The 23,933-nt window shown below is 38.6% G+C and overlaps 1 protein-coding gene across 4 annotated transcripts in view; it reads left to right on the top strand.

Moving 5' to 3' along the window:
* Nucleotides 1-23,933, top strand: part of MOB2 (MOB kinase activator 2) — a 108,788-nt gene that overhangs the window by 3,210 nt on the left and 81,645 nt on the right. The window contains exon 1 of one of the 4 annotated variants that reach the window (XM_064425203.1): nt 15,656-15,744. The exons of the other annotated variants lie outside the window; for them this stretch is intronic. Within the exon in view, the coding sequence (XP_064281273.1) occupies nt 15,671-15,744 (74 nt within the window). The 5' untranslated portion in view covers nt 15,656-15,670. Of the gene's footprint in view, nt 1-15,655; nt 15,745-23,933 lie in introns of those variants that run through there. 4 annotated transcript variants of the gene reach the window in all.

Here is a 23,933-nt window from a genome sequence, read left to right as displayed (position 1 = left end):
CAAGGCAGGCATTGTTCCTTCACTTATGAAACTTGCTTTTAAACTTGTTTTAAAATACCGTAGTTGGCTAGGAGTAAAACATATTACTAATAAACTGCTGATGAGTAAAACATATTAGTGGTGCTGATAAACCTGATGTGGTTTTACCTTCAGCTGTGCTGTCTGATGCTGTAATGTATTTTTTCACAGGAGGGAAGTATTGGGTACTGTAGCGGTTTTGGTGAACTATTACGTAATAAGGGAAGAGAGAAACCAAGTATTTTACCAACAATTATCTGTTAGACACAACCATAATTTGAGCTTCATCTGTACTATAAACTTTGTAGTTTAGTAGGTTAATAGACTATACTGATTGAAGCTGAGGGAGATGCTTACACTGATTTGGTAAAGATTCACAGCTCCTTCTCCCAGCATTGATCAGGGTCTAAGAGTAATAAAGAGAGAGAGGCTGTCTGCAAGAGGGATTTCTTATCCATTTAAATTTTAGGTCTTGTTATCCATGCAGTTATACTATCCCCTGCTCAGTTATTTGTATATGTTGACGTAGTGACTTGAACAGAAGGGCCTAAAAATGGTTGAAGGCTATCCTTTCCTCATATTCCACATCTTCAGCTTTGAGGACAGTTAGAGAAAAGCAATGGTCTGGAAAGGTAAGGAAAATACAGATGTCAGAAGAAGCAAACTTCTGGGCAGGACATTTGTACCTGAAGACAACACAGACTGTTTCTGTCCTCTTAGGTGATCTGTGGTCTGCAAGACAGAGGAAGTGGCTACAGCTGTAAACTGAGTATCTAATAGAAACCAACAGCTCTCACACTTGCAGATTTTACTTTGTAATGTAAATTAATCCATTATAAACACCACATATATGTGCTGCCCTGCACAGTCTTCATCTCATCGGCATGGGTCATTGGAAAGTATGTTGTAGTGAAATAACACAGCAATTATGCAAATTCGGTCTTTTTGAGTATATGACATGCTGGTGATTTTTTAAAAACAGTGTAAGAGAACTTCTCAAGGTCAGCACATTGCTAGATTTGGTTCATAGAGGAGACTTGTATGTCATGCATTTATTTTATTCAGCTATAACTGTCAGGGACTTAAATTTAAGCTGGCAGTCTTTTCACTTGTTCCAGATATAGGATTTTGCCACATTACCCCTGTGGTAATTTTAAAAGCTAGAAGAAAAGTAACACATACTGGTGTTTTTTTTTGTCTTCCATTCTGCATTTGTGGAGGGGTTTTTAAGAAATGCCCTCACAAGGCCTTAAGACACTGTCCAGTTCAAGATGAGCTATGGTGAAATAGGAATAATATTGTCATGCAGAGAAGTCCTAACCTTGAGCCGGAACAGCTGAGGGCTACATGTGAAAAAAGCACAGCAGTGTTCTAGTTCTGAGTCAGTAAAACCCAATATGCTGTTTGTCACCTGTTAGGCTAAACCTTTGTTGCTTTTGAATGGGGTGCACTGTTGTAGGATATCTCAAGTTGGAAGGGAGCCATAAGGATCATCAAGTCCATTAATTGTAAGGGGTGCATCTTGTGGTGGGAGTAGTGAGAAATCATCCAGCAAGCTTAGCTGTCAGTTTGGCTGGTGCATCATACAGCTGAACCTGCCTTTCTCTAGCAGACCTTTATAGAAAAAGTAGGTAATGATTTTTATTCTGGGTACTGTTCAAAACTTTCATATTATAGAAAATATTTCTATTAAAAGAAATAAAGGAATAACACTGGCCATTCTTCATCTGCTATAGCTGTAGGGAAAGCTTTCCCCTTTCTTCTCTTAAGTAATTTCCAGTGAAGAAACTCTTCTGCCTTTATAAGGCAGTCTTCCCTCTAGAAACTGCTGTAACCTCTCACCTTTCACAGCTTGCATGGTGTGTGTCTTTGTTCCGTTTTTTAACTGACCTCACAACAGGTGTTTCCCTTGCATTCCATTCCCTGCAGATTCTTGGCTTCACATGCCATTTTCCCTACTTTAAGGGAGCTGAAAATAACTCAGAACGGGTAAACCAGACATGTATGGTCCCATTGGGCAGGAAATATTCACATGCTCCTTATTTGTTCTATTTATAGGTGTAACATTACCTGTGGGGTCCCAGGCTGCTCTCCCCAGATAAATCTAGGTCTGTCTGTGAGCCACTGGCACTCCATTCACTGCTTACTGATGGGGCTTCAATATTACTTCAAAACCTTAACAGACATGAGCAGTGCCTGTGCTAAACCAGAGCTTAACTGTGAAACAACTACATAACACTGTCTGCAGGTAAAATTAGATCTCCATTAAATATTAACTTGTAATATTCATTAGTATGGTAGTGGAAATGTGCTGTTACTTTGAAATGTGAGTTTCAAGGGCTATTAGATTTGTAGAAAAGGAGTCATGACTGTAAGAGAGCAATTTAAATTTTCCAGGTGTGTTGTTCCCTTATGTCTCCCTGGTTCTGAAAGTGCTCTGTTGTATTACTGAGATGGTCACTGCCAGGGTTCTTCTTTTGTAGTGCAGAACAGGTTGCAAATAACTGCAGAGCCTTGCTCCCTGAAGAGTCCTGGTATAGTTAATTATTGATTTCTTGGAGAAAATGCCAAATAAATCCTGCATTTTAAAACCTTTGTTACTTTAGCAAACCACAGAATTTATCAGTAAGTGCACGTGAATACTTGTTTTATCTTTTTTGTGTTCTTTTTCCAATATGCTGAGGGACAAGAAGGGTAATATAATAATTTTCAAGGTACCTAAAGTAAAAGGAACTATTGCTTTATTTAGAAAAAGAGTTGAATGTTCTTAAAGTGTAGCAATACTCATTCCTTGCATGTCTCTGCAGGTTACTCTCTTCTTTACAGTAGCATCAGGATTCAGGAAGACTGGTAGGTTAAGATGCTCGTCTGAATGAAAACAAATCTTCTTTCTTTTTTTTTTTTTTCTGCCTTGTTTCCTCTCCTCAGGTTAGTTTTCAGCTAAATTAGTTCCTGCAGCCTGTTTGTGTGGCTACATGAATAATGTTGACAGCATGATGGTGTTTGTGAGAACAGAAAGCTTAGGTAACACTTTGGTGGCAGCAAGGACTTAAATCAGCTGAATGGAATCATGTAGTAATGTGTTTATTAGGTAATTACTCCAAAAATAATTAGTGATGTATCTTCTGGTGAAGTATCCTTCTGCTTGAATGCTGGGAAGACTGCAGAATGTCTGAAAATAGGAGATGCCATGACTAGGCTGGTACCCTGGCACAGGCAGTGGCATCAGAGCACTGTCACAGTGTCACACTCGGTTTATGGGTAAACTATAAATATACTCATTGTGAACTGGATATTGATGAATAACTCAGACTTTACAATTGGCTGTAAGTCATGTCTCATCTACCTGAGTGAGGTGCTGGCTGTGTCGTGGTGTGGATGAGAAGCTGGGTGGGATTCTGGGTGCCTGGCTGAATGCAGCAGTCTGATTCAAGAGCGGTTCAGGAAGCTTGGTTCACGCATGATGGCCCACATGACTTTGCCATATTTCACTGGCAGTTTCCATCTGTTACATCTGCTGCATGTGGGCCTAGGGAAAGCATACTTGAAAGAGTAAAATTAATAAGAGACTGCAATTTTTAGATAGCTGTTTATACAAGTTTGAACTCAGTATTGTCAGATCTTCGTATTCTGCCATCACTGATGACCAAACAACTCTAATGTGTGTTTCTGCTACTGGAATACTACTGAAGTGATCTTGTCCATTGTTTTTTGCCCATGTTTAGCCTTTTATGGTTGATGATAAGGTTGTGAAGCTTGCTTGCTAGGTTCTTTTTTTCAAAGTCCTTCTTAGCAATTTTTTCACCGATCTTATTCTGCAACTACAAAAAAAAAAATAGCTGTGTCCTTAACTGTACATGAAATGAATAAATCTGATTATTAAAATTTATTTTTGCAATTGTGTTGTTTATGGTAGTACTGGGAAGTGTTACATCAACTGAGACTACTTGAGGAAGAATTGTTGCTTCATGGCCTTGTTCTGACACTTCAAACAGTAGTCTAGGGGCTTCCCTGTTCCTGAGACTGTGTGCAGTAATTTAAAATAATTTAATTTTGCAGCTAGAATGATGAATGTAACTAGATACCTAAACAGCAGTGCCATAATTTTAGCATTTGGAGGGGGAAATATGGCAGTTTTCTCAAAAGTTAGTTTCCTTTTCTGTCAGCCAGGAGAAGCTGGTCAAGGTGCAAGTTTTTCACACAATCAGCAAACCTCTGTCCCTGATTGTGGAAAAAGAGCATTGAACGCACACAACAAATAACCCCCAAACCAGAATTTAGATACAATTTTATGAAGTGTGGCACAAATGAAACTGGAATCAAGACTGGGATGACTGTCATAGATCAAATTCCTTCTTACTTTGAACACTGAAAGAGTGAAGCCATTAAGCTAGAACGTAAGCCTGCAGAAAACTGTGTCTTTAAATGATCCATTTCTGATAACTTGACCTCTTCAGAATATATCTGCATGCTTTTTAATTTCTTTTTCCCCTTCCTTTCTGCACTGCTTAGGTTATAACGGTGGTCCCTGAATATTTTTATCATCAGTGTTCAGTGACTGAAACATTATTGTCCCTCTTATAGTGTTGTACATTAAAATGTCTTAAGTTCTTGGGACTTCTACCTGAGAACTCTCCTGGTATTTACACATAATGAACAGAATTTGTGAAACAGGTTGCATAGAGGTGATTGTGACTCTTACTTTTTTTCCTGACTGCTTCAGTTAATAAACTTCAGTCTAGAATTTCCTCATTTAGAGAACTTTTCTTTTACGTTGTTCTTCATAAGCCAGTACGGAGTTGCTCAGGAGAGGCTTTGTTCCTTCTTAACAAGTTATGCAAAACTGGATGGAGATGTTTTTTTATGAGGAGGTGTCTACTTTGCAGATGGGCTCAGGTTACAGGATTAACTCTGTGGTTTCAGGTTTGTGTCAGGTAAATGATGAATAGCTATTTTTTTTTTTTCAGTCAGTCTTCTGTCTGATGATCTCCAGGTGTTGCTGGAACTCCACTCTATGAAACCTTCATGATTGTAATATTTACTGTAGTGTTAGTGTGTGGCTGTTTTCCATCAGATATAAAAGGAACCAAGTTTGTAGTGAGGACTAATAACTTTTATCAGACCAACAAATGTAGTTGGGAAAGAAATAAAAAGCTTCTGGGCATGCTTGTTTGTATTGTTTATGTTAATAGACTGTTTTGAACAAAACCATGTTGATAGTACAGTTCCATGTTAGCTGGAGAAATCTCACCTGCTGGTTTAGCCAGGGACTGGTTCCTTTTTAAGGAGCTGACCAGCCTACATTCAAAAAGCTGTATTTGGGCACTGGTCTTGCTATTTAAGGTTATCTGCATGTCTTCTAGGAAGGGAAAGAGGTTAGAAATGGAAGTATTGTCTAAGGTGTACAAATCCTCAGATGGCCCTAATTTTTTCCAATGTTGTCTTTGTTCTGTGATCCAACCTTTCTTGGTTCTCTTGTAATTTCTGGTGGGATGCCTGAGCTAACGTGAGTTCTGATGTTCTTATGGTCTTGTCTGTGTCTCCTTTTTGTTGTAGCCAGATAGTGCCTTTTTTTAATTAGCTGAGTTTTGAGGTTTGGGAGTAATCTGACTGTTAAGAGGTGAACAAAAGAAGTAGTGATCAGCCTAATGACTTTAGCTGATTTTTTGTTCAATTTTAGCCTTAATCTTGCAAGACATTGGGTCTGTTGGACACCCCTCTGCTGCTTGAATTGCTGGGCATTAAAAAGTATTGTTTCTTTTGCACAGTATTCCTGGATGGGCATCTAACAGCAGTTGTTCTTACTTTGTCCCTTCTTCACTTGATTATTGTGCTGCTGTTGGTGATGGGTAATTTTTGAAGACTAACCTGAAATTTCTGGGTTTTATTAATGTATTTCTGAATGTTTCCTATTAGGCATATGATAGGCTTTCACCATGTGGTCTGGTGTAGCACAGGTTTTAGCTTTGAGTTATGGGTGCTATTCAGAATGGTGAATTGGGTGATTTGCATTCTTATAACCCCAAAGTGTCTGTACTGAGGTTTTCTCCCTTGCCCCACCCTGGTGAATATGAAGGTACTGGCCTGAGTCACTTGAGCTTGTTGAGGCTTGAGCAAGTGGAGTAGAGTGCTATGAAAACTCATCTAAGAAAGGGGAGATTGTGGGTTCATGCTTGTAATGGACAAGAATTTAGGTATTTAACTGCAAGTTTGTAGGTAATGTGGTTGGTTTGCCTTTTAAAGGGGACCTTTCTGTTTTCACACAGTACTGTAACAAGCTGGTAGTTTTTGTTTTTTTGGTTGTTTTTTTTAGTGTTTGTAAGTATTTTTTCAGGCTTGTTTCAGACAGGATGTGCACAGTCATCCACTAAAATGTAGGCAGTTGTTGCTATATGTGGTATAACTTTTTAAGTGGGCAAGGTATTATTTACATGTTCACAGACTTGTATTTTCTCATCATTGTTAATAGAATCAGTGTTTCTGTTTAAATCAAGTTCCTCTTGGTTTTAGGTAGAGTGAAGACTTACCAGCTCTCATTGTTTGCCTCCTTGGGAATACTGGCAAGGAGGCATCTTGTTAATGAAGAAGTATTTTCTGCAGTTCATGAAACACATGCAATATAATCCACTGTCTTGCAGGACAGCATCACTTGCTGGGGCTTTTTTGTTTGGTTGGTTTGTTTGGTTTTTTTTTAAGTTGTAATCCATTCTATAATTAAAGAAGAAATAGTTTTACATAGTAGATTTATGAATTCTCATGTTTAAAAATTTTCTTCTGGAACATGGAGGGGCGTTATTATAAAATAAAAAGTTGGCAAGAATTTCATGAGAAGGAAGTAACTTTATAATAAAGACAGACAAATTTAAACACATATTGGTTCTACTTGTTTAGGTGTGTCATCTTTTCACAGTATTTCTGAGCCAAGCTGAAAATGTAAAATAAAAGGGTGTTAAATATTTCAGTAGGCATAATGATTTAAGCTGACATGGAGGTTGCTTAATTTCTGAAGGACTACTTCCATGAAGGTCTTGGTATGTTTTAAAAGATGCAATTCAATTTCATTCCTTTGACTTAAGTGCCAAAGCACTCTTTCAATGACAAGCGGTAGAAAAAAAAACATTTAACAATTTGAAAAACCAACCTGAGAGTGCATGAGAGATATCCCCAGGCTGATAGCCCCCAGTGCTAAAAACAGCCTTGCTGTCTGAGTAAGCAGATTTTGAGCAAAGAGGAAGCAAATATAGGAATAAGGATGGTGTTTATACATGTAATAAAACTTCGTTAGCAGACATCATCATTTCCTGTCTGGGTTTAATAAAGGAATGATAATTATTTTCCATTATTACTAAGAGCTTGATTTTTTTTTTTTTTTAAATACTGCACGCAATAGTATCTTATGTACAATCACTGTTGGTAATTGAACCGTAGCTGTCAAAACAAATGCCTGAAGAACTTGGACCCGGGGAATTCCAGTCCATGCTTGACCTAAAGGAGTGATTTATCATTCATCCAGATAAATGTCTGTGGCCTGGTTTGTCACGTGCTCCCGTTTAGCAAGCAGAGGCCTGCAGCAGGCTACCAGGTATCACAGGACACCGTGTTCCTGTCTGTGGGGACTTCTTACTTGCCTGTGGCTGCAAAAATTACGGCCTGCCCTTCAATCCCTGGCCAATAGTTCTTGTCTTATGGTTTGTAGATAATATTTTCTTCTCCTTCTGGATCGGAGGTGTGTCTGAGGTTTAGTTGGGTCTGTGACCTTGCAGACAAAGGGTCTAGTCCCAGTTACGCCAAAAATCAGTGCATGCACTTTGATGCATCACAGGCTGGGGAAGAAGATGGTGCTGACCAGTCTGAAGGGCTAAGGCAGGGAAGCACTGGTGATGATGTGAGGTTTGAACCTGAGGGCACCAGCTGCCAGGTCAGTGCACCCTTTGTGGACTGCACAGAACCTGAGTGGGAAAGAACCTTCTGCTTTCTGGAGGGCCCCGTTTGATAGTGTGATGGAAAATGAAAGGTGATTAGGGTGAAATACACAACTTTGTGCAAAATTTTATCCTCCGCTGTTACCTTTGAAACTACAGTTCAGTAACTATTCCATGTTTTCTGCTCTTACTGTGTCCATCAACTACTGTAGAAGTCAATCTGGACACAGTCAAGCTGTGGAACAGTGGAGAAAGTCAAATGTCGTGATGGGGAGCCAAACTGCACGTGCAAACCAAATCCACCCAGAGCTTTTTGTCCCTAGCCAAGTGAAATACGTAGATGTACTTTTTTCCCCCTGTATTCATCTTAATTCTCCAATTCACTAGCATTTTTCTTAAGCTTTTTTTAAAATGGCACAAAGTTCTAGTAGCTCTACAGAGAGAAAGTTGTTTAAAACTGTTTGGTACTGGTAACCAAACAATGGAGTAGATTGGTCAGTATTCATAAAATAACAGGAATAATACTTCCTAGCTTTGGTATGTTTTTGGATGAAAAATAAAGCATTGATACTAAAGGGTGTTGCAAATCTGAAGTTTCTCAAAGAGCCTAAGTAAAATCAACTGTCCCCTTATCCTTTTGCTGGTATATGCCAAAGTATCTGGGCTTGTTACATGTGAAAAAAATAAGGCAGGACTCAAGAACTGTGGGACTAACTGATGCAAATTGGATCCATGTTCCCAGTGAAAGTAATAAAGTTCCTGCTTACAGGAACTCTCCCCATGACTTGTTTCCCTAAGATCCCTGGAGAATAGTGGTGTGGGTGGAGTGCACAGGACATGAAGTAAAAATCCTGTGTGATAAACCTGTCTAAAAAGGAGTCTAATCTCCAAGGGAGACAATGGTTATCGTATAGCCATGGGCTACTCATTAACTCGTGGTTCCTAAAACAAATATTATTCTAGAGTGACAGCCAGCTACTGACATGAAACTGTTGCTTTTTAATCTCATTTTGGATTTGCTTTTTTTTTTGCGCCAGTTTCTTGAGGTTTAGTAGTAAAATGACAATATGAATTTCACAGCAGGTGCTCAGACCTTCAAAGAAAGAATGAGTTCTCCAATATGCTCTTGTTACAAAATCAAACCAAGAAGAGCTTCAGGTTAGCTGGGTTTCAGTAAATACTTTTTCTGCTTCATCATATAGAAAAGCAACAGCCAATTTCAAAAATGAGGGGGAGAATAAGGCAAAAGTGGGTTTAAAGACAATTGACTTGCCAGCACACTTTGACAATAAAGAACAATTTTGGTGTATTGCATGACACAAGAAGGTTGGAATAATAATAAATAGGAAGAATTTTTGTATACAGCCCATAGTTGAGCTGAGGATTTAAATTCTGTGATTCACCAAGGTAAATATTACAGTTCTGTAAAGATTAACGACATTAGCAAGAGTGCTAGCAGGGCTGATGCTGGTTTTCAGTCCATGCATCAAAGCTGAGCAGTCAGTTGGGAAGAAATTTCTCTTGGGATATGGTGTTGGGCAATTAGCTGCATTTCCAGAGATTTATGTGTTGGCTATTATCAGAATGGAATTCTGGTCTTGGTAGACTGTTGTTTTGCATTATGGTAGTTCTGAGATGCAGAGGTAGATATTCAGAACATATTTGCTTAACAGCACAGTAAAGCCTAATCTTTTGTTTGCAAATACCTCCCCTTTTCATGTACAGGAAGTTGAAATGCTTCACAAAAATCTGATTGCTACAGAGGGAAATGAATAACTCCCTTCTAAAATACCTCTTGTAACATTCATTTTCAATATCTGTTTCTTCTTAAAAAAGCACTAAATGTACTGGTGTTTAAGTTTGGAAAAAAAGCTGGTGTTTGTGTTTGGAGAACTTAAAGTACTCATGGAATGCCTTTCCTCATGATTTTAAAGTCACTTTAAGCATGTTTTCACCTCCAAGATGTCTGACAGAAAGATTAAGAAATTGATACCTCTTTTTCATTGTTTTAAAAGTTAACACCTTTTTGACTACGGCCCATTTTTTCAGATTTATTATTCATGAAGTCAGCTGTCTTGTTAGCATATTTCATTCTTGCATTTGTTTAGGGGCCCTGAATTATGGTATGTGGTTCTGAAGGATGACATAAGTCACTCTTCTTCTGGTATTTGCTGTTCATTGTTGAAATGTCACCTTTGGGACTGTGACTATCATTCTACAAATGTTAATCTTTGCAGTAACATTTAATGATCTTGATAATGCAATGATAATGAGAGATGATGATGGAAATTGTTATTAGGGAAGAAGATTTGAAATTCTGTGGACTTTGAAGATATTAATACTGAATCATGGTGGCGCTCTTGCTTTTATTTCTAGTTTTTTAGAGGTGAAAATATGCCACTTTTTCTCTTTCTTCCCCAGGAGGTAAGAATTAAGGTAGAATCTGGTTTAACACCATCAAGAATAGAATGCAAATTTGGCAGTGAGACCACTTGGTTGGTATGTGAGTTGCATTATTGATCTCCTGTTGTTTCTCTAATCTGTACTTGCTTGGTTTTCTTATGAAAGGTATTTTTCAAAGGCAGGTATCTACTTGTGTTTTCAGAGAAGCCAGATGGTACATTGGCCTTGGTGGTCTTGAATCTGCAGTACTTCCTGAACAGTTTAAATACTTGAAATTTGCTTATTCCTCTTGGTTATTCTGAGCGTAAGCTTTTTAAATTTATATAAACTTCTGTCGCAATCTGAAGAATTGTTTTCAGTCTGGTAATTTTTTGTGATTAAAACAAAATAATGCACTACAATATTAAAGTTTAAGCCAGCTTGCTAATTATAATCCTTCAACAGGAATTATTTTGGCATCTGGAAATGGGAAATAAAAAGATCATATGTTGAAGGTGCTTTCCCTAAAAGTAATTGCCTTTTAAAATTATGTAAATGCCAAACTGAAATTTCTTCATACATTGCTTACCGTGAGGATCTATGATAAAAAGAATAATTATTGGGGTTTTTTTCTCATTACATGAGTGTTTTCCCGTTGATGGGATTTTGTTGGTGTTGTGTGTGCACAAGAGATCTCAGTATGTGTTCTCAATATACTTTGTATTTCCCAATTCTGTTAGTTCTATGGCACTAGCTTAATAAGCCTACCTTTATTTATGTATAGTAGTATAAATAGAGGAGAAAATCTTGATCAGGAGACATATAAACACTAAGTGTGTGGAGGAAGAAGAAATAATTCTACTGAGTATTGCAAGGACTACTATATAACCAAGCCAGTTCAAGCAGCTGATCAGTTAAATACTACCTGTGATTTGTTGGTATCATGCTGAGGATAAATCAGGTTTGTGTAGTGACTGGAAACGACCTTTTTACATTCCTTGGAACTTTTTGCACTTCAGGCTTATGAAGACCTACTGCTCTTTCCTGGCTTCCTTCTTTAGTAGGTTTTTAATCAAATTGTTATGAAAATATTGTGTACAGGTTATTGTGCATGTAGATTTCTCAAGGATTTGTATTGGTTTAGCTAACTCTGTTCAAAAGGTAACTAAAGTATGTATTGCAGTGTCCAACATTTGAGTTCTGTACCTCTGCACTTCCTGGTGAGATTAAATTTCCTTTAAAATACAGTAGAACTTGACTCATTCAGGTATTATGTTCTCCAGAATATCTTGGAGCAGATTAAGTCCTGAATCATCTAAAGAATGACCTTGTCCTGTGCCAGTGGAACAGACAAAGCTGTAGCAGCTCTTACAAGCCTTTCATATGAAAACTTGTGCAGATTTTTTAAGTGCCATCTCTTTTGTCCTCTTTTCTTTAGAAGGTCTAGCTTTTACCAAAACAAAGCAGTGAAGAAGTTGTTAATAAATTCTTTAGATAATTGTGAAAATAGTTCACATCTGGGAGTGGAAGGAAAGCAAATGAAAAAGTTGAACGTGCAGTTCCTGCTTCTTCAGATGCACCGTGACAGCAGCATCTGTAACCTTCCTGACAGACTTCAGTGCATTACACCTTATCCAAAGAAAAGCTGGCTGGATTTTTAGCATGGCTGTGCCAAAGCAGGAGGTTCCCTTTCTACAGGGGAGAACTGTTGCTTTCTATTGCTCCAGTTTCTCCTTGCAGTAAGTTTACTGAGGACAGCATTTCTCTTGCCTTGTAATAATAATAAACAGACCTGACAAAAGCACGAACGGGGAATGTTTCTGAAGACTGATTATCTTAAAAAAGCTATTGTTGCTATTTTATGTTCATCCATGTTGGACTACAGTTGTGCTGCTCTCACTGTTTTGGTTGCTTTTGTAAATAAATTTGTGTTTAAAAAATTGGAATGGTTGTCCGTATGCCCCAGTAGACCCTGCTTGCTTTAATTTTCACTACTGTGACCATGAGGGAGATATTTTTACCCAGTATCTGACAAGTGAATACAAATTTCTTCCGTATGTGTCATTGCCATAGTTTGGTTTTTTTTTTTGGTCATAGCTTGATATTATGAGAACAAAAGAAAGCTGGGGACCCTAGTGAGAATGTTAGAGAGGGATTAATGGAGCCTTGTAGCTATGGAGTTAAGCTGGGCTTCTGTTTTCACTGCCAGTGACATCTTGATTTATGCATACTGGGGATGTTTTTAAACACAGAAGCAATAGGAAATAAGACAGTTTGCTTCTAGCTTGTGTTTCTGCAGGGCTTCTTGGCTTTGCCTTCCAGTTAGACCAGGGTATTCAGAGCATAATCTTGTTGTTCCATCCTCTTGTTGCTGTTTATTTGTTTGCCGGTTATGTAAAGCTCTCGGCTTGAATTTGTTCTCCCCTTGCCCACTTATTCCTTGAAGATGTAAGCTGGGAATGTGCATAACAAAAAAAAAAAAATCTCTTGTGCACATCCTGTTTTCAGATAGTGTTATTTCCTTCAGTGTGAATGGGAATGTGGATCTGAGGATATCTTCTGTGTGTGAGCAAGGTGGGGACTGCTAAGGAGAGAAGTGCACAACACATGGTGTAAGAGATGAGCAAGGTGGTTTTAACTGATGCGTGGACTTATCGGTTTTTTGAGTAGCATTTTGTATACTACAGATAACTAAGTAGGCTAAATTCTAGTTCAGGATTTGGGTTGTGTTTGTTGGGGGGTTTTGTTTGTTGTTCTCAGGGTTCATAGTAAGAAGAAGGTAGTCAGTGTGGTAGCAGTTTGGATGCTCACCCTGTCGTTGTGGAGCAGTGTACCCGCAGATGAACTCGCACAAACACTGAAAGCAGCAGTCTGGAACAGGAATATAAACTTCTCCCATTACTTATTTCAAAAGTGCAGATTGCTGAGGTAAGCAAGGCTGCAAAGTTGAGATGGATTAGCCGTAAAGTAAGCGTTAACTGCTGTGAAAACAAGCCTCCTTCCATTGCCAAGCACTTCTGAGTGTCCTGTTGCTGGTCACTTGCTAAAAGGTGACATAATTTGCAATTCTAGTAGTGTGACATCGTTTTTCTGCCATGCTGAAATACTTCTCAGTATTTCAGCATATATGAATATATTTCTAGTGAGCATAATTTTGCTTATAAGTTTAATCTAAAAGCAGAATGATTGACAGAATTTTATTGTTATCACAAAGGCAGGAGCTTTTAGAATGTATCAAAGGAGTTTTCTTAGAAAGATGATGGATTTTAACTTCTAGGCCTGTCTCAGTGGTCTTTAGTATTAAATTGCTAATACAAGGTACTGATTAGGATCTTCCCATTCAATGAAATCATATTGCTTCATCTTTTGTAGGCTTCTATGAAACGGCCTCTTAAGCTAATGTAGTTGCAGTGCTGATAAAAAGTAAAATATGCCTTCATCTTTGTAAAAAAGCACATGAGCGTAAAAGCTTCCTTGGTCCTTTAAGTGCTCTAAAACAATAAGACTAATTTTTGCTATAGAGAATTTAACCATAATACTGCAGTATTGGTTTTATCAGTAAGTCCTTGCATGGTGTTTGTCTAATTTCTAATACCCTACCTAGACTTGGTACTGTTTCACACAGAATCTGTGCTATCTCTTGGTTTTTTTGAGCTATGATAAAATGTAGATGATATTTTTTAATTTTAGCAGTGTTTGAGGCTGAACATAATGAAAAGGCAAATTTATAGCATGTAGGTTTTAAATTTTTTTTCCTATTAGAATTCTCCTCCAATTCTTGTATTGTGAGAATATTTTGCATCATTATACAGAAGAAGTGGTTCTAATGTTTGTTTTGTCATATAACGAATCAATTTTGGTTTGGAAAGTTCCTCTCCCTAATTCCTATCTTTAAAGTCTTTGTTATGATTCTAATTAGTAGGTATTAGCATATGTATCAAAATGCAAAATGTGCAAGTACTGTTTGGAAAATTAAATGCTAGGTTTAGCTCGTCATTTTGTATCATTGAGATTTATTTTGAACAAAAACATTAGCACACTGAAGTATGAAAAGTATAAAATTATAGCATAAAATCAACATCAATAAAAATTTGTCTCGTGTACATGGCTTTTCCCTCTCTGTGTATCCATCCAGCTGGGCAGAAAAAGCACCGTCTAACAAATGTGTTGCTACTCTTCATGACTGAGACTGGAGGAGGTAAATGTGGAATTCTCAACATGGAATTGAAAATATAAAAACATTAAATTGCTTTTATAATACTGAGAATTGGGAAAGGGGGTGGATCGCTTGGTGGAGAAGGAGAATTTTGCTCGCCAGACAAAGCAAACATATATTTGTTTTGTCAGTTACAATAATGGGCCATCCTGCATAAATGTTGGTACCACCATGCCTGCCATAGTCACAGCCATGGGCTGGGAGAGCCTCAGCCCAGGAGCTCTGGCAAAACCAGGAGTTGTGCCCAGTCATTTCTACTCTGATCCTTCCTGTTTTTAAAACCTTCTCTTCTGGAAGAGGTGAGAAGAAAGGTGAAAAGAACTGTCAAACTTCCTAAATTTTTCAGATTTGGCATAAATATCTCGTTTGGTATCTTCTGCTCACTACACATTACATAATTTTCTAATACATATAGCTTTACTTTCACTCCAGAAGAGAGAAAGCAACTGAAACAACTAAAGCTGAGGTAACAAGTGAAGAATCTGTAAAGGCCTCCTTGAAGATTATCTGTGGAACTGAACTTTAGATATAGTTTTACAAGGAGGAGCAGGTCTTTATAAAAAGCACCACAGCATCCTATAACAAAATTCTTGCTATCACACAAAGACACTGCAATTTATGCCATAGTTCCCTGAGCACTTTGGGACTGCTGAGAGAAATGCCCTCCTCTCACTGTTGGAGCTGTTTATTCCTCTCTTTGCCAGCTCGAGTGCTTGAGTGCTTGGGAATTGGATCCTGCTACCAGTGATGCAGCTTAAAACTAATGGAAAGAAAACAGCATTTTATTTCAGTTGGGATCAATTGCTCATCCAATTCACTGTACAGCTGCACAAGTACCTCTGCATAGGAGAGGCACAGAGGGAAGATTGGAGTGATAGAGGGGGGAGTGTGATCAATTGTAAGGGTGGTAGTGACAGTTTGCTGGCTTGATGTATTAGTGGAACTGTGTCATTAGGTGCTATGGAAACTTGTTATGTGCTAGACAAGATGAAGCCTTTTTTCTATAAAACAGGCTAAAAGAATCCATTTTCAGTTAAGTAATATATCCTCTGAGAAATAATTGTTCCAATATCTGTGAAGCTGTTCTTCACATTTGCTACAACTGTGGAGCCAGAAATGTCACTGACAGAACATGTTTCTGTTTGGTGGGAGAAAAGTAACTTCAAGTCTGTTACCAAAGTGTAATCAGTCAGGATGGCAAAGCTGGTAAGCAGAAGATTAGAGGGGCCAGGGCAGTTGCAGAAACAAGCTGCATGTCAGCTTGCTGGTTATGCTGTTTAATTGCTGCAGATTTCACGAGAGTTTGTGGTGATGGCTTGTATGTACGTGTGTGATTTTATGGGGTGGTGGGGCATGCTAATGTGGTTCATATGCTTCAACAGATGCTCTAGCACACTTTCCATAGATGTAGTTTCTGACTGAGATGTAGCCTTTCTAATGTGATTATCATTATTTGAAGAATAGTTTGTACATCAGCGTATTTTTTGCTAAAATTAGATGGGTTCTCTTATACACAAGTTGCTTTGCCATGGCAAAGTGAATGCAAATTGGAGTAATTCTGTATAATTTCTTTTGTTTTCTGTCACCCTCTATGGTAACAGCAAAAAACTCCAAGTTATGCCTGTCTTTTTTTTTTTTTTTTTTTTTTTTTTTTTTTTTTTTTTTTTTTATTCCTGCTGACATAACACTGGGTACTCTGGGATGCTGTGTGTCCAGGGGACGGATTCCGTTTGTGGACAGTCACATGTAATCTTTTGGTAAAGGACTGACTTAGAAATAACACACTGCCCGTTGCTGGGGGCAGCTGTTAGGTCTGAAATCCTGTTTACTGAATGTGTGATTATAGAAGAATGATGTAGATATGCTCCCTCTCTTAGTGCCACAGATGGCAAATTCATGCTGGCCAGGGCACCAGAGGGAGGTTAGGAAGTAGGATGTGCATCACGTACTGTCTGTTGCCACATGCTCAGCCAGATGTTTTGGTATGTAAAAATCCAGCATGGAACTTACAAAATATATGCACTTACTATGAAATGACATCAAGTTCTTCACTGAAATAAATTATAACAGAATGTTCTTAATTTGCTTTCTTTGCAAATTGTACTGTTTTGTGTGACTCACTGAAGATGACTAATTCTGTTCGCCCTGAATGTACCTAGCTGCCATTCAGAGTAAATTTCTTGTGACTCAGTTCATGCTTAAAATTTCTGATTTTGTGCACATTTTCTCAATAATATTTGTGCTTCCAGCATGCAAGGGGCAGTGTCTTCATACACTTGTTACAGGACCAAGCATGCTGTGCTCAGGCACAGTGCTTTAGAGGTCTCCAGTGTATTGTGAAATGCAGCCATGTATGTTTATCAGGAGCAGCTGGTTTTGTTCTGTGGATGGATCCATTTGGGGGGAGGGGGAGAGTGCTGGTGGCTTTTAGAGATTAGCTGGTGGCAGTTTTGCTTGGGAAGTGCATCAAGTTTTAGCAGAGCTACTGTAAGAGAGAGAGGAGTTGGAAAGGACAGTGCGCTAGCCCTACTGATCTTTTTGTGTAAGAACCCTTCAGGATTTGGTTATCTGCCTGTGGGTCTAACTGCAGCCTTGATTAGAGGAATGTGTAACACTTGCTACTTAAATAAAGATCTGGCTGAGCTGGTACAGGCGACATTTGGACACACAAGGCCTAGATGAGACATCAGAGCAGCTGTGTCCTTGTGCAAGCGAGAGGGAGGCTGTCCGGTTTATTGGATCTTGTCAGATCATGGCAGTGCATGCTTCTTAAATCCCTCGGGGCAGGGAGGGAGTGTTGAAGTAAGGATGGCTTATTTTAGGTAAACAGATTTAGACAGCAGTCCATTTTCTTGTTCCTTTCCTGCTAAGAAATGTGGGGACATCTCACGAAAGGCTAACGTTCAATCTTTGAAATGCTCATGTCTGGTATGTTTTATGGGCAGGAGCTGCGTGGCAGGTATGAGCTGGGCACAGGGCCTGCAGCAGCCTGGTTAGGTTTGGTGCCTTTGGTTGAACTTCAGGAAGTGGTGGATGTGTGTTTGCTTTTCACGCTGTTCTTATTCTCCTGCTTCTCTCATCCTTTTTCCTCAGTGGGTATCGATTAAGCACTGACAGTAATGATTTGCCAATCTTACTACTTCTTTTTGTATTGAAGAGGAACTGTGAATTCTTTTCACAGTGAAAGAACAATGGAAGACTTCAGGATTTAATTCTTGGCTGCTAGAACTTCATGTATTTGGAGAAACAGGGGTTTTGTGGGATGTTCAGCACTCTTGTAGTATATAATAGTTATTGCCATGCCATTCTACCTCTTTTTACTATATGAAGCAAATGCTTTTCTCTTCAGCTATGCAGAAGGGACTTGCAAATAACGTCTTTCAAACAAATGCTGTATTTTGTTTGATTATCTTTATCTTGGAAGGGACAGCCTTGCTCCTGCATGGCAGAGTGCAGTTCTGTACTGTGTCTTGCTGTGCTTGGAGAACTAGTTACTACGTGGGAATGGATTCCTTGTTCTCGGAGAAGAACGTCCCCTGTCTTCTGCAGCTTAGACCTGGCTGATATAGTACCGACTGATCTGAGAAGTGGGGGAATGATAGATAAATGTTGAGACTGGAAATTAGACATAAGAGACAGGTAAATAAAATCTCTTCAAAGGCAAACATGTGACATTTTAATTGCAGAGTAGACACAGAACAACTGAGTTGTACATGAGAAATAACTTAGTCTGTGCATATACTGTGTATGGCTGTGGCAGTCAACTTGATGTCCAGAGTGATAGAACTGGAGGTTGTAATCTTGTCTTCTAAGCTGTTAAGTAGCACTTTTCATCCCTCAGAGTACAGTTATACAAAAAAGGCTGATTTAGGCTGTGGTGCCACTGAGAAAAATGATGATGTGATTCTCCTGAATCTGTTATGCCAGTAGTAGAATATTGCTGCTTGATTAGTCCATCATCTTTAGGAGACTAAGATGCTCCACCAACACTTTCTGTCTGTACTCAGTGAGTGGGGGACAAGAATTTTGTGGGATGTGGGAGAAAGTTAATGGGGGCCAAAAAGATAGAGGCATGCCTTTTCATGTTGATAATAACAAAGTTATCGTCATTTTGGAAAATAGTAGTTATTATATCACCTATGGCTGAGTAACATCTAAGCATAAAACTTTGACGTTTTGGAAGTTGTTTGGAAGAGGGTTGCAGAAGACTAGTAAATGAAGACACTGATAGAACTTGCATGCTTCTTTAATTTAACAAAAAACTTTATTGAAAAATTTGAAAGAAATAGTTTGAATGAATGATTTGTGTGGATTTGAGCCATTGAGAGAGATATGCTAAATCCAGCTCCCACCTGTTTCCTGAAATCAAGCCTTAAAAAGTTCTGTAGTTTAATTGTAAACTTTAAAGTTGTTTTTTTCCCTCCTCACTGTAGTGCTTTACTCAGTGTAATTGGGAACACTTTACAATAGTAATGAACTTGGCAAGAGAAGAGCCCTTTGCCTGCTGCCAGAGTAAAGCAAATAAACAAATAAGGAAAACAAAAGAAGATCCCTCCCTGTCCCCTTGGCGGGTTGCAGGAGCGGCTGGCACCGCTGGACATGCTGGCGGAAGGGTGGAATGTCCTGCCCTGCATTCCACGCAGATGGCCTGGACCCCAGCCACCCAGCAGAGCAGAAAATACTGTGCTCTCAGCCATGCCACTTGTGATTTAATTGGAACTGAAGCTAACTTTAAAAAGCAGTGCATCATCAATTAGAACTGTTTTTATGTACTTCCAAAAACAACCGTTTTGCTAAGGAGAAAAGTTGAATTCTTCCATCAGACAAACATTAGTGGGATCTTTATTTTAAGGATAATATCTTTTCTTTTTTGGGTATCTTGCCACTCAGAAAAGCTCAGTATCCCATCTGAACAGAGCACCGGCATTACCTGAAGTAATTTTTCTGTAGTCTCATCTGGTTGTCAGCAAAATATCAGCTTTCAAGGATGGTGGCATAATGCTTCTGGTATTGCAAATACCAATGCTATTGCTCAGGAGCATTTGGGACTGCTGGTTTATATAAGTTTTTTTTTTTTACTATATATTATATGTATATGTAGAGCTCTGGTGGTCAGTATTGCCTCCTGATAAAATTAAAGTGAAAAAGCCTTGTAGCACTCTTGCACAAACTTGCACTCCCAAATTCTGAACTGGGGTGAGTATTTTATGTATTAAGACTGACTGCAGAAGAAATGTGCTGGTTCTTGCACGACCAGGCACACATCTGAGCACACAGTCTTGTCGTTTGCTGTCTGCAGCACTGATTACAATAACAGGTTCTTAGCATTAATCAAATCTGCAGGTAGCAGGAGAGAGGAATGGTGCTCTTTTCCTGTAGCTTAGTACTGTTTGGTTAGTCACCATTAAGGAAGCAAACTCCTGTAACCTTAACTAAAGGATGCAGTAACGATGCTTTGTAGTTATTTATCGGGCAAAATCTAACACTGTTAGGGAAGTAGAACACCCTGTCCTTAATTGAAGGATGTGATAATGATGCTTTGTAGCTTTCTACTAGGGAAAATCTGTGATTAGTGTCACATGTTGTTTTCAAATCTGGAGATGGAATAGTTCATGTTTGTGGGATGAAATAATTTTAGGGAAAACATGGAAAACTACTTCACCCAATTCTACAATGCAGTCTTTACACTGTGGAATGCGGGCTGGTAATTCAGTGCTTCCTGATGGTTGATAAGAAATTGTTCCTCATGAGTGATGGAAATATAAAAGTTCTGGAGTATGATTTCCACCAGGTGTTTAATGACTGGGAGGACAGTGCTGTTTAGAAAACTAAGTCCAAGTAGTAATTTTTTAGCAAAATATTTCAAGAATGCTATGCAAATCCATATATTAGAATAACAAAGCACAAACCAGATTGTCCCACTTGAGGCCAATCGACAGTGCTATCTCAACAGCCATCCAAAGCTTTGTGAAGCAGGGAAGCCCCCAGTGTGCAGGCACCTGCCATCTGCATGCTCCTGGTGCAAGCATGTAGAGGGAGAGATGAAACTCCAATATTTGTGGACTTAGGGGTTTGTGCTGTGTCCTGCTGTATGGATTCATGGGGATTGTGCAGCTGTGAAAGAACACAACTGCAAACTGGAGGCATTTCCTTGTGATGAAAACAGCCAGCAGCTGTTGGATGACTGTCTTTTGTTGCCCTACCAGAGTTTGAGCCAACTTCAGATTCACAACATGAACTTTTTCAAAAACTTTGTGTTGCACCAGAGCATTTTTCTGTGCAGGTGAGTGCATGGTAGTTACTTCTGCATTATTTTCACACTGAAAATGAAAAAGCTCCAAAATCACAGTACATTGTAAGATTTGGTGCGTTGGTTTTCCAATGTTTGTAATTCAAACCTGCGGCTCTTAAATTCCTACTGCTAATGTTGTACAAACCTTCACAAAACTGTTGGATACTTATTTCCTTTCTCCATAAATATGGTTTAATGGTGCAGGTTTCATGCTAATGGCTATGATTATGCTAGGCCTCCCATTTACTCTGAAATGTTTTGGCCTCAGCTTAACATTGCTTTCGGATACAAACAAGAGGACAAATTACTTGCAGTACCAGATAAATGTGTACGTGGCTGTCTGAAAAACTCTTCTTTTTTTTCATCAGTGTATATTTCATGATGTCTGTTATTCTAGAATGTCCAAAGGCAATTACCAAAAACAAATCAATGCCGGATGATAATTCTAAGAGAAATGTACTGCCTGGAGCTGCTTATTTAAATATCACCTTCTTGCTAACTAAAATTGGAGGGAAAGGATTACATTAGCCAGTTAAGAAGGACAACAATCCCTGTTTTAACAAGCCACATAGCTTTTTCTACTGTTCTCAGCATCCCTTGGCCTGCTTGGTCAAGCTCAAGGGAGAAACCTGAAATACACTATGTATTGTGCTGAGAATTTTTCTTTCTTCACTAGCCAGGGTCCTTCAGCAGAGTTTATAATGGTGGTGCTGTGATTAACTCCTGAATTTTAGGTTCTATTTAGCTTAGAGTTTCGTCTTGATGAGGAATCAGTCTATTTCTTGCCCGGGTTGCTTGGAGGAACATCTGTGCACCTACTCCACCAAAGCCTTTCAAAGTCTGGATTTGGTTGTGATGAACATGTGCTATCAGCCTATCACAGAGACAAGACTGTGAAAAGTTATGTGCTCTCCACCCTCTCTGAGTCCTTGAAGAACCATTTCTGGTGAGGATGATAAAACACCTCTAAACTTGCTCTTTGCAGTTAAGTCTTCCTATATTTCCAGAGGGGGCAAGGGAGAGAATTCTGTTGTGTCCATATTGTTATAAATATTTGCTAGGAGAATTTACTAAGAAATGCTGGTGAACATGGAATAAAATGATTTGCTTAACAAGTGGAGCTGCTCTTGATGTGACTAACTGGATTTCAGATTTTCGTGCTGTCTCTACAGACAGCTTGTTTAGGACTCCAAGAGAGCTGGATTTTTATTTTGAATTTTGCCATTAGCGTGCCAGGTGACTTCAGACCTCTCTCTGGCTCCCTTTTGTTTTTCACTTCCCATTTCTAAAATGGTAACTTTCAGGCAGGTTATTGAGAACTGCTGATATTTTAAAGACTCACATATAGTGATAGCCTTGAGATACTTATTTTGCAGCTTGTTAAGCTGTTGATAGAATTAAAGCATTGGTAAATATGATAAATATGGAGATAGGCTAAGGGACAAAATAACTTTTTTTTTTTTAGTTCTTTCCTCTGGATGTCTTTTTTTATGCACAAAGATGCTGGTACCAGAAAATGCAGCACACCTTGAATATAACAAATGGCTTGCCACCAGTAACTCCAGGTTGTGCTTGAATTTGAGAGTGTCTTCTCTCCCTAGTGTAAGACTGGGGTACATAGGTTGCAGTTTGTTTTCCAATGGGCAGTATGGATATAGTTATCTCTGTGAGCTTTGCTCTCACTTGTTGATTTTAGAGAAACTTTGTGGGTGTAGGTTCTGCAGTGATTGCTAGCACAGCACCTCAGGGGTGGCTGATAACCTGCATCCACTGCTACAGCAGCACTGCTGAAGCAAGAGCAGGAGTCACAAAAATTAAAGTTTTCAGCTGTTGAAGGAGTCTTGCAAATCACATTGAAAGTGTTTAAAAATGGATATTCTGTGTATATTTCATACTCTTCAGTCTAATGAGGAAATTTTTGCTTAATTAATAGCCTAACCTGCAGAATGATTATTGTGCATAGTCGTAAAGAATTCAAGCGCTCTTGGTTCCAGCTAAAAAGGAACAAATAGCAGCAAACCATTTAAAGAAACAACCTTGACATTTCTGTACCATTCAGATATTTTTATGTGGGTTTCTGAAAAATTATACTTCATAAATGGAATATTTTCCCTGAAATAGGGAAAAAAGTCATGTTTTTACTAAGCCGCACTGTCAAAAATGCTTATACTTTGACTGACTGGTTAATAAGAAATAACACTTGTGGTAGCCCATGAAATAAGTGATAGTGGTAGTGAGGATAATGTTTTGAAACACAGTGATTGCAATTCAGATTGGCTTGTTTATACATTTTTTAAAAGTAAGCAAGTGTTGGCAATAGAGCTACTGTTGTATTTTGTTTCTAAGTTATCTGTGAAACACTACCAGGAATTTAAGATACATCTGGCATTACAATAAGTTAAATGAGTTCTGGCAGCATTTACAATGGAGAGCTCTAAACAGTGTTTTGAGTACTTTACTTTTTAGGGTAGATAGATCTCCTCCTTACACCACATTTTCAAGGAAGCCTCTGAAAACAGCAGTGATGCAGCAGGTTTGTTAGAGAGGCATGCTTTACCATCCTGGATGGGTTTATTTTGCCTAGAATATCCAGGCCTGAGTCAGAGGGAAGGAAATGTGACACTCTTGGGTCCTGTGGCTTCAGCTTAGATTTCCATCTGCGTTGTTGCTCAGGCTTTGAGTTTCTTATTGTTTCTTTAGTGTGGTAACATGATAACTATGAACACATTTTTCACTAATAATTTTTCTGCGAAGGTCTGGGACGTGCTTGTCTGTGGAGAGGTTTATAACAGCAAACTTCATAATTAAAACTAGTTTGTCACTTGTGTTTAGTCATCACCAGAAAACACAGTGCCCTGATTTTCATCTAAAAAAACCCCTTCTAATTTCACTTATTGGCTTTTAAATCTGTAATGCATTTGCCTGTCAGGTAATACATGTTTTAAATGTATTATTCATGACTGAGAGTTTTCAAGGGTGATTTCCCTCTGCTGTGGACTAAGCATCTTTACAAACAGTTTTTGCAGTCCCTGAGAAGGAAATAATTTGAAAGATTCCATTATCTAAAGAAGTGATTTCCAACTAAGGAGTTTCTTTAAGAGGA

Source organism: Passer domesticus, chromosome 6 (assembly GCF_036417665.1).
Source record: "Passer domesticus isolate bPasDom1 chromosome 6, bPasDom1.hap1, whole genome shotgun sequence".
NCBI lineage: Eukaryota > Metazoa > Chordata > Aves > Passeriformes > Passeridae > Passer > Passer domesticus.
Note: the sequence above shows the minus strand (reverse complement) of the source record. Positions and strands in the feature narration are given on the sequence as shown.